Source organism: Geotrypetes seraphini, chromosome 2, assembly GCF_902459505.1.
Source record: "Geotrypetes seraphini chromosome 2, aGeoSer1.1, whole genome shotgun sequence".
Classification (NCBI taxonomy): Eukaryota; Metazoa; Chordata; class Amphibia; order Gymnophiona; family Dermophiidae; genus Geotrypetes; species Geotrypetes seraphini.
Window position 1 is genome coordinate 445,979,768 of NC_047085.1, and position 15,534 is coordinate 445,995,301.

General features: G+C 40.5%; 1 protein-coding gene across 1 annotated transcript in view; it reads left to right on the forward strand.

Annotated features, from left to right (window-relative positions):
* MTPAP (mitochondrial poly(A) polymerase) overlaps window positions 1-15,534 on the forward strand; it is a 73,748-nt gene that overhangs the window by 36,327 nt on the left and 21,887 nt on the right. The window contains exons 6-7 of the mRNA XM_033931450.1: window positions 5,344-5,570; window positions 13,074-13,166. Coding sequence (XP_033787341.1) covers window positions 5,344-5,570; window positions 13,074-13,166 — 320 coding nt within the window. The remainder of the gene's footprint in view (window positions 1-5,343; window positions 5,571-13,073; window positions 13,167-15,534) is intronic.

The following is a 15,534-nucleotide window of genomic DNA, read 5'->3' on the forward strand; positions in this document are numbered from 1 at the left end:
AGAGACGTTCAAATACGTTACTGGCCGTATTGAGGTGGAAGAAGACATCTTTTTCCTTACAGGACCTACGGCGACAAGAGGGCATCCGCTAAAAATCAGGGGCAGGAGATATCATGGTGACACTAGAAAGTACTTCTTCACCGAAAGGGTGGTTGACCGTTGGAATGATCTTCTACTTCAGGTAGTTGAGGCCAATAACGTGACTGACTTTAAGAACAAATGGGATCAACATGTGGGTTCACTTCAAAGAAGAACTTAGGGGGTAGGGTTATTTAAGTGGGCAGACTTGTTGGGCCGAAGGCCTTTTTCTGTCGTCATATTCTATGTTTCTATCTTGCTCTGGATTGTTAGTACAGGGAGTTAACTACAAACTTTCTCCCCCAGACATGTCGTGTGGTTTTTTGAGGGTGGGAGTCCATGGTCGGGGTCAACCCAACGAGCAGCCAGAAGATCTCCAGCAACACTTTTACAGGTATATTAGAGAAAGGAAAAAGACTACAAATGGAATTATGAGACTAAAAGATACTGAGACTTGCTATGTGGATAGTATAACCACACTGCCCGGGGCTCAACAGCGCTCTCAGTGGTTACCGACAAAAGTACACTAGCGTGTGACCCAGTCTGGAGTCACCATGCAGCTTTTTCACAAAACTTAATCAAAAACTCAAACACAGTGGATAGAATGGCAAAAGTTAAAATTTTACTTGTTCAAAATAAAAGTCAAAATAGCATACAGTTCAAAGTAACCAACAAATGTTCCAACTGAAAACAAAATAAGGCCAGAGGAAAACTCTGATAGCCTTCAGGATTTGTATTCCTCAAGAAACAGTTCTCTCAGTGCCCTGCACTTTCACAGAGCAGCTTTATATTACAACTTTCTTTTCTCACAAGTCTGCTCCTCAGCAGCACTCAGGTAAGTTCATAGCTTTCAACAGTTCCCAGAGATAATCTTGTTCACTCCAATTCTCCAGGCAAACATATACAAAAATAAAGCCTCCAGCCTGAAAACTGTAGCAGGGCTGGGTAAAGAGGAGTCCATTAAGTTTGCCATCAAAAGCACACAAAACTGCTTTCAAACTTCCCTCCCAGGTGTTGGCAAACTTCTCCCCACTCACTCTTAGCTTCAAACAATTGTCCAGAACAGAAAAGACTTTGTCAGTGACTAGGAGCATGAAAAGGAACCTAGCCACAACAATAAAAGAAAAAAAAAACACCTCACAATGATTCAGCACAGGTTGAGAAGCAGGAGCTGCCAATCCTCATGGCTTTCCTTGCAGCATTAATTTACTTACCACAGAAGTCAGACTTACTGGCCTATAGTACCCTACTTCTTCCTTACTTCCACTTTTGTGGAGAAGGACCACATCCACCCGTCTCCAGTTCTCTGATACCATTCCCAACTCTTGAGAAGCATTGAAAAGATTAGCCAGTGGAGCCGCCAGAACTTCCCTGAGTTCCTTCAGTACCCTCGGATGTACACTATCCAACCTCATCGCTTTGTCCACCTTTAGTTTAGCTAGCTCCTCACAAACACAATTGTCTGAAAATTGATCAGGGTCTACTACACCTCTAGCCCTATTTGCATTTGTCTTCTATGGTCCCGCTCCCAGCACTTCAGTTGTGAACACAGAACAGAAATAATTGTTAAGCAATCAGCCTTATCTTTATTTACTTCTACATATTCTCCTCTTCACCTTTGAGTCTCATAATGCTACTATTGTACTTCATCCTATCACTGATATATCTAAAAAATGTCTTGTCCCCCTGTTTTACCATATAGGCTATTTTTCTTCCATTTGTATCTTTGCTTTCCTGACTACTCAACCAGCCTCTTTTAACTTTTCTAGATATTTTTGCCTGTCTTCCTCTTTCTGCAATCTTTTGTAGTTTATGAAAGCTGACTTCTTTTTCTTTACCTTCTCAGCTACTACTTTTGAGAATCAAAGCAGCCGCCTTTTCCTCTTATTGTTACTTGCTTTTCTTACAAAATAGTTTGTTGTCCTTACAATAGCTCATTTCAGTTTTGCCCATTGCTTTCCTTCTTCCAGATGTTTCCACCAGACAACAATTCCTTGATGCAATCGCCAGCAGAAAAAGGGAAATGCTAGTACCCCTGTACAAGTCCCTTGTGAGACCCCATTTGGAATATTATTTTCACTTCTGGAGGCAATATCTTGCTAAGGATGTGAGAAAACTTAAGGCGGTCCAGATGATATCGGCAGTGGCTAAAAAAAAGCAACCAAGATGCTAGGAATTATTAGAGAAAGGATGGTAAACAAGACTATGAATGTTATAATGCCTCTGTATCTCCATGATGTGACCTCATCTGGTCGCCTTATCTCAAAAAAAGATATAGTAGAGCTAGAAAAGGTTCAAAGAAGTGCAACTGAGATGATAAAGGGGATGGAGCTTGGAAAAGAGATGGCTGAGGAGAGGTGTGATTGAAGTCTACAAAATCCTGAATAGTGTAGAATGATATCAGTGGAATGATTTTTATTTTTTTTTTCTTCTCCATCAAAAATTAGAAAGTCTAGGTGGACATGTGCTGAAGTTACAGGGATATACTTTTAAAACCAATAGGAAATATTTTTCATTTGGAGAATAGTTAAGCTCTGGAACGCATTGCCATTGGATGTGGTAAGAGCAGTCAACATAGCTGGTTAAAAAAAAAGTTTAGACAAGTTCCTGGAGTAAAAGTTCATAGTCTGCTATTGATACAGACAAGGGAGAAGTTACTGCTTGCCCTGGATTGGTAACATGGAATGTTGTTACTATTTGGATTTTTGCCAGGTACTTGTGATTTGGAAGGGACACCATGAAGACGGGATACTGGGCTAGATGGACCATTGTTCTGACCAAGTAAAGCTATTCTTATTCTTATTACATTAGTGATTTCTATTCCGCCATTACCTTGCGGTTCAAGGCAGATTACATTCAAACTAAAAACAAGAATTACATTCAAATTAAAAGGAATAGAATAAGCGATGACATAGAATTTTTTAAGGTAATAAACATTGGATAAAGAGTTACCAAAGGGAAGTGGAGGTCTTTAGGAGATAAGAATAGGGTGAAATTATGGGTTTTAGATAACGTTTGATAGATAAAAGAGTATTAGAGAGATCTAAGGGTAAATAGAGTGTTAGATATTTGGTTGGGATTGGTTGTGCTGGATAGGTTTTATGTGTTTTTTGAAGAGTATGGTTTTAATATCTCTCCTGAAGGCTTTGTAGTCTGAAGTCGAAGATAACAGAGTAGTGATTTGTCTGTCCAGTTTAGCTGCTTAGGAGGCTATTAGGTTGTCATAAAGTTTTTTTCGTTTGACATCTTTGGATGATGGGTGAGAGAAAAGTGAGTGGGATCTTCTGTGTCTGATTGAGGAGGATTGATTTAGTCGGCTATTCCAGTAGGTTGGACCCTCTCCATTGAGAGACATTATTATGTTGAGAGACATATGAGAAGAGTCTCAAATACCTGAATATGTATACTCTGGAGATGCCGGCAAGGAGGACTGCTTACAGGACGTGCCTCTCGGGGGGTGCACGTCCTGTAATCCTGCACCTTTCCTCGCTAGCTCCTCTGCTCCAACCCCTCTTCACCTCTCCTTCTGCACATCCCCCACTTGCGGTAATAGGAGGCTCAGGGCTGTGGCTGGAGAACATCCACACATGCGTGGATGTTGACGTGATGACATCATGTACGCAAGTGATTTCATCGTGTTGACTTCCGCACAATTCAAGATGCCCTCCAGCCGCAGCCCTGAGATTAGTGTGCCGCAGTTTAAAAAGTTTGAGACACAGTGTCCTAGAGGAGATATGATACAGATATATAAATACTTGTATGGTATTAATCTACAAATCTTTTCCAGAGACAGAGAAGCAGTAAAACTAGAGGATATAATATGAGGTTGCGGGGTGATAGACTTAGTAATGCTAGGAAATACTTTTTCACAGAGAGGGTGGTGGATGCCTGGAATGCCCTTCCTATAGAGGTGTTGGAGGCAGAAACCGTGACCAAGTTCAGAAATGTGTGAGATAAGACACAAAAGAACCCTAAATAACCACAAAACTCATCAGATCATCAACTATATGATGTGCAGGAGTGAATCTTAAATGCAGCCCCAGAGTGAAGAAGTGAAATTGATGCCAGATGGTCTTCTACGGTCTTTTGTCCCGTATATGGCAAGACAGATTGGGACAGGCTAGAGTTCGCTTTGATGGTGACTCCAGCACTGGGATAATGTGGCAAATGCCGGAGTGGCTTCTGTGGTCTGTGTCCCATATATAGCAAGATGAATTGGGAGCAAGTAAGCGTATTTTATACAATATTCATATCATGTGAATACAGGTCTTGCCTAAAACAGAGGAGAGGGGAGGACATGTTGTAGAGCAGTGGTCTCAAACTCGGCCTGCTAGGTACTATTTTGAGGCCCTCGGTATGTTTATCATAATCACAAAAGTAAAATAAAACAGTTTCTTTAGCTATAAATTACAATATTATTATTAAGACTTAGCCAAAAGGAAAGATTTATAAACTATAAAGAGTTTTACCTCATGCAAAATTGTCTTTTCTTTAATAAGACATTAACTATTTTTTCTGAGGCCCTCCAAGTACCTACAAATCCAAAATGTGGCCCTGCAAAGGGTTTGAGTTTGAGATCACTGTTGTAGAGGAACTTAGCAAGTAAAATGAATAAATACTAGATTGTTGGCTCAGCGTTGCCTTGCTGATGAGTGTAAGTGTTGGGCAGACTGGATGGACCACATAGGTCTTTATCTAATGTCATTTACTATGTTAGTATCTGTGAACAGCACAATATTTATTTGATCATCAAATGTATTCATCTGCAAATTTAGCAGTTCTTGATCGAAGATGTGTAAAGCTGTCTCCTTCCGTTCTTGGCACTATATTGTCATCAAGAGATTTTTTTAAAAGAGGACAATTTTCAAAAGACTTACTCTGCGTATTAGATTTTGGAAAACATTGCTTGTAGAATTATTTCTCCCCCCATATGGGAAAAATATATGGGCTTAAGGTAAGGCCAGCAAGCAAGGATTTTATTTTGTAATCTGCATACATATTTTACATACTTTCATCTGTGTACTGTACACAAATTACTGTATATGATGTAAAGAATTCCCATGATATTGGCTGTTGCTGGATTTTCAAAAGATACTTTCTCTTTGACAAATCGGCCTGCTTGCAAGTTTATAGGTACAAAACCAACATAATGACAAATATAAAATTGGCCTCTAAGTCTAAAACTTCAAGAACAAAATATAATGGACAAAAAATTCAAGAAACAAAAATGTTGTTCAACTTCTAATACTTTCCCACTCTCCGTAGGATTGCATTGAGGAGTTCAGAGCTGCTGTACGTCTATGGTAGTCTTGATCCACGTGTGAGGGCGCTTGTGTTCAGTATACGTTGTTGGGCTCGTGTGCATGGAATCACAAGCAGCATTCCTGGTGCTTGGATTACTAACTTCTCACTCACCATGATGGTCTTGTTTTTCTTGCAAAAAAGGGACCCTCCTATCATTCCAACACTAGACCAGCTAAAGAATCTTGCAGGTAAGGTGATTCTGTGTTCTGCCCAGTAGAGGCTGAACAAATTCTGGTTTTGGCTTCAGTGCCGAGACTGGCCCAAAATCTGTATTTGGGCTTATTTCAGTTTTGGCCAAAAAGTTTTGTGCATTTTTGGCTGAAAGTGAACCTATGTGCCCAGCCCCCTCAAACCTCCCTTCCCCTGTGGCAGCTAGAGGCTGACAAATTTGTTTGGCTGGAACTAGAGAATTCTGTCCCCATTACTGCCCCGTCCCCGGACCATCATCCTCTTCACCGCCCCGTCACCGTCCCCGCTGTCTCTTTCACCGTCCCATCCCCATTTTCAGCGTCTTCTCCTCTTCATCCCCCCACCCCCAGCACCCTTCATGCGGTCCAGCAGCTCCCTCCCGCCTGCCAGCCGTGCATTTCCCTCCCTCCTCCCTTTCCCTTACCTTCTCTTGTGACGAAACTGGCAATTTGTATAAGGCTATGCGCTGTATTACAGCCGGAGCTTTGAAGTCGTGTAGGGTTGCCTGCTAGAAAAGTCTCTTCCGATGCAACCGGAAACAGGAAGTTGTGTCAGAGGAGACTTTCCCAGCAGGCAACGCGACGCAACTTCAAGGCTCCAGCTGTAATACAGCGCATAGCCTTATAGAAATTGCCAGTTTCAATAAGAGAAGGTAAGGGAAAAGGAGGGAGGGAGGGAGATGCATGGCTGGCGGGAGAGAAGGGGCTGCCGGATTGAACACTCGTTCTCCGCACGTGCTAACCATTCACCGCTCCACAGAGCAGTGAATGGCCTTGTCCCCGATCTTGCGGTGACCTTTTTTTTGGTCACCGTTTTGGCGGGTTACCTGCAGCTAGCTGTGGGTAACAACCACCGTGTCATTCTCTAGCTGGAACTAAAATTGAAAACTACCCTTCCATACCCAACCATCCTTTCCTGGCAGAAGACGCACATGCCCTCCTCCCGCCTGCCACAGAAAAGGAGTCCCTCTGAGCCACCAGGCCTCGCCCCATTCTGGCAGAGATCTGGTCCCTCAGACTGTCTGACCCCTCCCCATAGGCCCTCTTCAGGTGTACCTTAACAAGCCCTGGAGTTCAAATGGCCTCTTCCTGATGCTGCTGCTTAATGGAAATGGCTACTATTTTAAGGTTGACACCGATATAAGCAGGAGTGATTTTAGATTGCTTTTATACTGGTGCCAGTCTTAAAATGACTGCTGTGGCACCGGGAAGAAGCCACTAGACCACCAGTGCTCAGGACCTACAGAGGGATTGAGCGACCCAAGAGGGGCTTGGAGGGACTCATTTTCTGCAGTAGGGGAGGGTGTAACGTCTTCTGTTGTCAGGTGGTTCAAGGGGATGGGAAAAAGTGATTTGTGGGAGGTGGAAGGTGTCAATTTCTGGTAAAAATGCACTGGGGGCTGTTTGGGTGACTACTTTCTTATCAGGCTGCTAGCTGGGAATCTGAGTTTTGCCCATTAATACTAACCTGTTTTTCATATTTTCATTTTAGAAAGTTACTGAAGTCTTATCTGTTTCAAACAGTTCTTGGAAAGTAATGATGGCTGGTTGATATGTTTTGTTATATTGATTATGATTTTGTAGCTCACTGTGTTTGTGCAGTTTATCTTATTTTGTTATTTGCATAGAACTGGAAGGTTTTTGTGGAATAAAAATAATGTTATGTTTTGCTGAAACTGAGTGGACACTTTTGGCTACAGATTTGTTTTCAGCAAAAACCAAAGATCCTTTATTTGGTCAGGCTCTACTACCCAGCCTCAACAAATTATTTTGTTTCTCTTTGATAAACTTACTTTTCCAGATGTGTAATTGTAGGTGTGTTTTGGTTGAGGAGTAACTTAACCTAGGCCAGCACAGAGCCAACATGTTTGGTAGACAAAATGAGGCTCCTGTATTGTTTATACTTCAGAAGTTTCAAGTTTCAAGTTTATTATGGGACTTGATAAATCGCTTAATCGGATATTCTAAGCGATTTACATTTAAAATTTACAATGTAAAATCAAAGAACAATAACAATGCAATACATACAATTTAAATAATGGCTAAAATATTCTAAATTTAAACAATGTTAAACACTAGGAAAGGAGGGATGAAATATAATTTTAAAGTAAAGAAGAAACATTAAGGGCAAATACAAAAAGGATATAGTTAAAACATGTTCAACCAAATAAATAATTCATGAAATATAAAATTATGTAGAAAAGGCATCTTTAAAAAGGAAAGTTTTTAACTCAGTTTTAAATTTTCCAAGGTCTTTCTCCTCCCGTAAAGTAATAGGGAGGGCGTTCCATGTTTGAGGTGCCGTACAAGAAAAAATGAGTTGTCTTCTTGTATTAATAATTTTTAAGGATGGGATCGTTAGCAGATTTTGTTCGCTAGAACGTAAAATTCTCTTTGCAGAATATGGAATCAGTAATCTATATAAAAAAGCAGGGGTCTTATTAATCAAAGTTTTAAAGATAATTACACATAACTTATAAGTGATTCTGTAATTAACAGGAAGCCAATGAGCCTCTTTGAGAAGTGGTGTTACATGATCAAATTTTTTGGAATTATTTATTAATTTTATTGCTGTGTTCTGTATAATTTGTAATCGTTTTATTTCATATTGTGCAATTCCTTTGAATAAAGAGTTGCAGTAATCAAGTTTAGAAATCACCAAAGAGTGAATCAATATAGTGAGTGATTTAGCACAGAGGAATTTCGAGATGGAACGAATTTTACGTAATCTATAAAAGGTGATTTTCACAATGTTGCTGATATGATCATGGAAATTTAGTTTATCATCAAAAATTACACCTACAATTTTTATATTTTTAACTAATTGAAGGGGAACATTATGAATTGAAACCAGAGGAAGGGCTTTGACTCACCCAGAAGTTGTGAGATCAAATCTCGGTGCTGCTTCTTGTGACCCTGGGCAAGTCACTTAATAATCCTCCAGTGCCCACCACTTTGAATGTCAACTTTGAAATGCCAAAGCGACAAAAAGGCGGCATACAAGTCCTCATTCCGTTTCTCTTAATTATGCTACTGAAGTACGTTAGAGGCTGTAGCAGAGACCCATTTACAAAGTTTGTACTCTTTCCAATTAACATTTCCAAATAAGCAAAGGCACTTAATTTGAAAATATTAATTGGGAGCGTAGAGAGAGGGGAGACATGATCGAGACGTTCAAGTATCTCATGGGCCGCATCGAGACAGGAAGATATCTTCTTCTTCAAGGGTCCCATGGCAACAAGAGGGCATTCGTGGAAAATCAGGGGTGGGAAACTGCGAGGTGACACCAGGAAATTCTTTTTTACTGAAAGGGTGGTCGATCGCTAGAATAGTCTTCCACTACCCCCAGGATTCAAGATTCTCTCACTAGCCAGAACATGGGGAAGAGGAGGTGGATTAGCAATAATCTTCCGAGACCGGCTAAACTGTACCATTCTCAACACAATATCCTCGCCTAATGCAGAAATTCTAATCATCTCTCTAACCTCAAAATCACTACCCGCCTCACTAACTATCACTCTATTTTATATCCCTCCAAAAAAATGGACCCTGGCCAAAGAGGTCTTCGAGGAATCCCTACTAACCAACTCTTTAACAAGCCCTTATAACCTACTATGCGGGGATATTAACATCCATCTGGAGCAAACTGACCAACCAGAAATCTCGAACTTTTGGTCACTTCTCACCCAACTAGGCTATGCCAAACAACCCCCTATCAAAACCCACCAAAGGGGTCACCAGCTAGACCTGGTAACTTTCTCCTCCAAGGAACAAGCCAATACCATATTCTATTGGAAACAAGGCAGCTGGTCAGACTCTCTCTGGTCGGATCACTGTCTATGCACCTTCTCAATAGGATGCCAACATAATCCCCCCAAAAACAGCAAAATTAGAATCATCCAAACCCATACTACCAGAGGAAAGATTGACCCAGTGGATTTTTGGTCTCGGTTCTAACTAACCACCAATCAATCCGAAGAAACGGAGCAACTCATGACCTCCTGGATCAAGGATAGTACCAACATACTAAATGAGATCGCCCCCATTAAGACCAGCAGAATAAGAACTTCAAACCAAGAAGGCTGGTCAGAACTGCTACTACTAAAGAAGGAACTCAGAAAAGCAGAAAGACTATGGCATAAATCAGGAACCCAAGAACACAGACTGGCCTGGAGAATAAAACTAAAAAACTACAAAAACCTCACCAACGAAAAAAGAAAAAATTTTTACTCTCACAAAATCGGTAACATTAAAAACAACAGTAGTAACCTCTTTAAATTGGTCAATGACTTATACAATATCGAAACCATCACAAACATCCATGAAGAATCCACTCTAACCGCCAATTCCCTTGCAAACTTCTTTAACACCAAGATTAAAAAATTAAGATCAACTTTACCTACCAGGACCAATCCCCTCGAACTGTTCCCCATTCTCCCAGACCCTGGTTTACCTAACCCAGACCCAGGATCCAAAACCGACCTTAGCTGGAAACAATTCTCAACAATAGACTGGCAAACCTTTAATACTTACTACAACAAATACACCCATTCCTTCTGCAAATTGGACACATGCCCACCAAACATCATGAAAACCGCCCTGAGCCTCTTCAAAGCAAACATGATGAGATGGGTTAACTCCCTACTGTCCACAGGAAACTTCCCGCCAGAGCAAGGCCACATTATGATTACCCCTATCATAAAAAACACAAAAGAATCACCAAATTCCCCATCAAACTACAGACCGATTGCAAGCATCCCCTTATTCACCAAAATAGCAGAAGGGATGGTACAAGCTGAGCTCTCCGCATACCTAGAGAAATTCAACATCCTAAGCGACAACCAATCTGGCTTCCGCGCGGATCACAGCACTGAAACCATCATAGCCGCCCTTCTTGACCATCTCCACACGCTCTTTAGTCAAGGCTCTAGTGCCTTAATCATACAACTAGATTTGAGCAGTGCCTTTGACCTGGTCGACCACACCATTCTCCTGGAATGCCTGGCACACATTGGCATCTCCGATCAGGTCCTCAACTGGTTTCAGGGGTTCCTAAAAAATAGATCCTACAAGGTACTCAAGAATAACTCTTTCTCATATAGCTGGGACAACATCTGCGGTGTCCCGCAGGGCTCCCCCCTATCCCCCACTCTGTTCAATATCTACCTGGCCTCCCTAGGTAACCTCCTACATACCCTCAAGCTGAAATTTTTCATCTACGCAGATGACATCACAATAGCCATCCCTCTAACCAGTTTTTCACCAGAATTACTCGAATACATCACAAACATCCTCAACCAGATTGAACTCTGGATGCTATCATTCAGACTGAAACTAAACCCTGATAAAACAAAATTTTTTCTAGCCACCCCCAAAGATAAAATCAGGGACACTACAATTCAACTGAAAGGAATGACTTTCCCCCTCGAACATACCTTAAAAATTTATCCCTAGTATATCACACCGACCTCATAGTCAAGAAATGCTTCTCGGCACTCTGGAAACTCCGCACTATAAAAAAATACTTCGATGACACCTCGTTCCACCTTCTAGTGCAAGCCTCCATTCTAAGCATCCTAGACTACTGCAATATTATCTACCTGAACTCCACGAAGAAAATTACCAGGAGACTAAAAATGATCCAGAACACCGCCGTTAGCCTCATCTATGGCCTAAAGAAATGGGATCATATCACCCCGTTCTACTACCAACTCCACTGGCTGCCTTTCGAATCCAGAGTGCTCTTCAAGTTCGCATGCTTCTGTTACAAATCGGTAAATGGCTATTCACCAAGATACATCAATCCCCACTTTAACCTCTACTGCTCCTACAAGAAATCCCGCAGAATTCAGCTGTTCGCCTTTCCTTCGCTAAAGCTGTGTCACCTCAAAAGATTCCTAGACAAAACTTTCGCCTTCCAAGCAGCCAAGCTGAACCCATGGCTAGCCCAAATGATACTGGAGGCCCCCACCTACCTCGGCTTTAGAAAACTACTCAAAACCCACCTATTCAGCAAATAAGACCCCTAACCGCCCCCTTCCGGTAATCGCCTGACCTTTGCCCGGCTCAGCTCCTCCTTCTTGATCACTTCTTTCCCCCCTCTCTTCTACCCTCCTCCTTCTTCATCTGCCAAACTCGGCTAATTATGTTTTAAACCTGATATATTGTTGTAAATCTGTATGTCAATGCGGATCCTAACCTAATTGATGTAAACCGCCTAGAACTCGTTGGGTATGGCGGTATATAAGAATAAAATTATTATTATTATTACAGGTGATTGAGGCCAGCAGTGTGCCTGATTTTAAGGCCAAATGGGATCGACACGTGGGATCTATTCACAGGGTAAAGGTAGGGGAGGGTCATTAGGGTGGGCAGACTGGATGGGCCGTGACCCTTATCTGCCGTCTATTTCTATGTTTCTATGTAATATATCCTTTTGTAAATGTGTGTCTGCCAGAGCCTCTAATGTAAATAAATATAAAATAGAAATACTGTAGCTGAGGAGGATTCCCAAGCTCTGTCAGCTTGACAGCAATATTCCACTATCTATTATGCAATCAAACTACTTCAGATTGCTGTGAAGAAGATGCTTCTATGTATGTGTTTTGGTCCCTCCTCGGACATAAACAAGAACACTGTCTGCATCTTCCCTTCCAGTTACTCTTGGTTGATGAACAACTACATAACCAGGAGAACGTGTTGGCTAAGTCAGAAGCAGTAAGCTAAATTTCTGTAATGCCCAAAACCTTCATTAGCAGGTATTTCAAAACCTTCATTAGCAGGTATTTCAGAGATTATAAGGGTTTTATTCATAACCAATTGTGCATTAGAGATGCTTTAAATTAAACATATCCCCAAACTCATTAATGACACACTTTCGGTCTTTATAATGGAGGTCCACAATAATAGTAACAACATGAAATGGGTTTGAGTCACAGTACCTGAGTTTGCTGATGGGCAAATGTTAATTCATCGTGGCGAGATGATAATGGTAGTGGGGTGGGGTTGGGGTTAGATTCCTTGATCGATATTACCACTTAGATTTAACAAAATTGATAGTACTAGAAAATTCTGGGAAAACCAGGTTGCAGAAAGGGGCACACAAAAGGGTTCATAAGGGAATATTAATTGTGCTCCTCCTCTAATATAGAATGTATTAAATGCAGAGAATAGGAAGGATGCAGTAAGCCAGATAGTAATTGATAGTTGTGTTGATAAAGTGTTTTCTTTTTAAATTGATTTATTGTAAACCACCTTTGATATTAAATCAAATAAATTAATCCAAATTCCTTTAGCTCTACATTATTCCAGTCATAAATGTAATAAAATTCAATTTAAAAAATTGAGAGTATTATTAGTTTCTAGATTAAGATATGTGAGAAATGTAAATGTATTCACTATACAAGGTCCATACTTCAGGCCTGATCTATTTCATGACTCCATTTAATAAAAAGGATAGAAATTCACTTTTAGCTAACATAAGCTTGTGATTTCCATTTTTAGGTGCAGCTGATAAACAAATAATTGAAGGCAATGATTGTACATTTGTCAGTGATTTGAACCAAATTAATCTTTCTGAAAATAAAGAGACATTAGGTAAGTAAAGACGGTTTTAATCCTCTTTGAGTAACATCTGTTGATTGAGGTATTTAGTTGGGGGTTTTTGGCTTGTACTTCCCTAAAAATACGCTGATTCATTAGCTTTAATATGGTGTTTTACTAATTGGATTGCTTTATCTCAGAATTGATTATCCTGTTTAGGCTTATACAAGCAGCAATAACCTATCAGGGACATTTTGTGGAGGTAAGATGAGATGAAATGAGGTGGCATCCTTGTGAGAGAGAGCTAGGATCCTTAATCCTCTGTCTAGTTCAAATAAAGCTGATAAATAATTGAAATTCTGTTACTCTGTAATTCTAATAACAAATCTGTAATTCTGACAAATAATTGTAAATCTGCCTGTCTATGCAGACCCTAATCTAACTCGATGTAAACCGCCTTGAACTCGCATGGGTATGGCGATATATAAGAATAAACTATTATTATTATTATATTATTATTAATCAACTTGGATGTTAAAACTGCAAGCAACTGCTCTGGATGTCATCAATACTGTTGTAAATCTCCACTGTAGACTGATACATGAAAGCTAAAATGATCACTATTCTAGTTTTTAGTTTGAAAAGCTGAATTTAATTGTTGTGTTGAACACCAGTGTGGGAGTATAGTCTTCGTAGGTCCCATATAGTTTGTAAGCATAAATGCCAAGTACCATTCTTCTGTATGCTTACAACATATGTAAGAAAAGACCAAGAAAATTACGGAATTATGTCAAAGACTGGATACTTCATTACACTCAAGTAAGGTAGGTAGTGATACTTAAAGCTTTGCTGTCCAGTAAATCTTCAAGATTAGACAACTTCCATAATAGTTTTTATAAGATCTTTGGTGCCCAATTTATTGCTTATTATAGCCAGAATGTTTAATTCATTCTGAGATGCCCAGAAAATACCAGATTTAATGAACATAGTGGATATTATTTTTTTTTTTTGTAGACAAGAGAAAGCACCTTTTGCAGTTCTTATCACCCTGTCTTGTTAATTAATGTTGACCTCAAATTCTGTCAAACAGGTTGGCATCATTACTTTCTTACCTTATAGATTCAGATCAAGTAGATTTTGTGTCAGGTCAATAGACTCTGGACATTATAAAGAGGATAATTAATAGGGTGTGGGTGGCCCAGCATGAGAAAATGATGTTGGAAAAAGTGTTCAGGGTCCTTTAGAATTTTATGCTTGCAGTATTGGAAAAAGTGAGAGTAGGGCAAGTCTTTTAGCCTAGGATTGCCTTTATTAATGGAATATATATGAGCAGCTTCCCACTAGGTGGAGTCACTGTGCTGCTACTTTTTTGCCATCAAAATTGAACCATCTTAAAAAATAAGGTGGTGTGTAGATGTGCCATGTGAAATTTTGCTCTCTGCAGGCAATATGGGGCTCATAATCAAAACTTAAACACGTCTAAAAACCTACCCAATTTGGCACTTGGATGACCTAAAAGACAGGTTGTCCAAGTGCCGATAATCAAACCGATTCTCTAGACGTGTTGAGGGAATTTTTATTCCCTGAATTCTGCTGTGTGCCTAGAGCTAAAAGGGGCGTATCTGGAGGACTGGTTAGGGCGTGATGTGGCCAACCTAGATTTAGTCTTCCTGCAGGGATAATCAAAGATTTTACTAGACATCCTAGATGGAACTTAAACGTTGTGAGTTAGACAATGTAAAAACAGGTATAAGTTCCAAAAAGGTATCCAAAGTGACAAGAGAGCCACAGCAGAGACAAAGTAAAGACCTACACACACTTCCCCAGTGTTCACTGACCCTATCACATACGGAATAAAAACGTGCATACCTGACTCCAGAACATCAGCACTTGGTATAGGAAAGCCTGGGTAGAGCTGCACAGAGGTGTCTTAAATAGCCTGGGGGGGGGGGGGGAAACTAGTGAACTATAGAGAGGAGGACACAGGCCCATAAGCCATTGTAACCACTACATTTATGGTGAAATATGTGCACCCACCAAAACCCCCCAAGCCATACTTTACTGCCATATAGGTGCCACCTGAAGCCATAAGGACTAATAGTGTTGTAGACAGGTGGATATAGTGGGTTTTGGGGGGCTCACCATAATCTATAAGGGAGTTCTGGTGAGATGTTTTTGTGGCACCCTTTTTGTGAAGTTCACTGCAGTGCCTTGTAAGGTGCCCCACTGCTCTGTTGCCCTGTCTGGGTCCACTACAGGATTGGCCCCTCCCATGCCCAAATGGTCTTGTTCTGGGCGTTTGGGACTTCGACTAAATTGTGGTTGAAAATGTGGTATAAAGATAGACGTACTAGTGGTCTGTTCGAACAATAGCCTGGACATCTAGATAGACAATTTTCAAAAAAATATATTTTAGACGTAT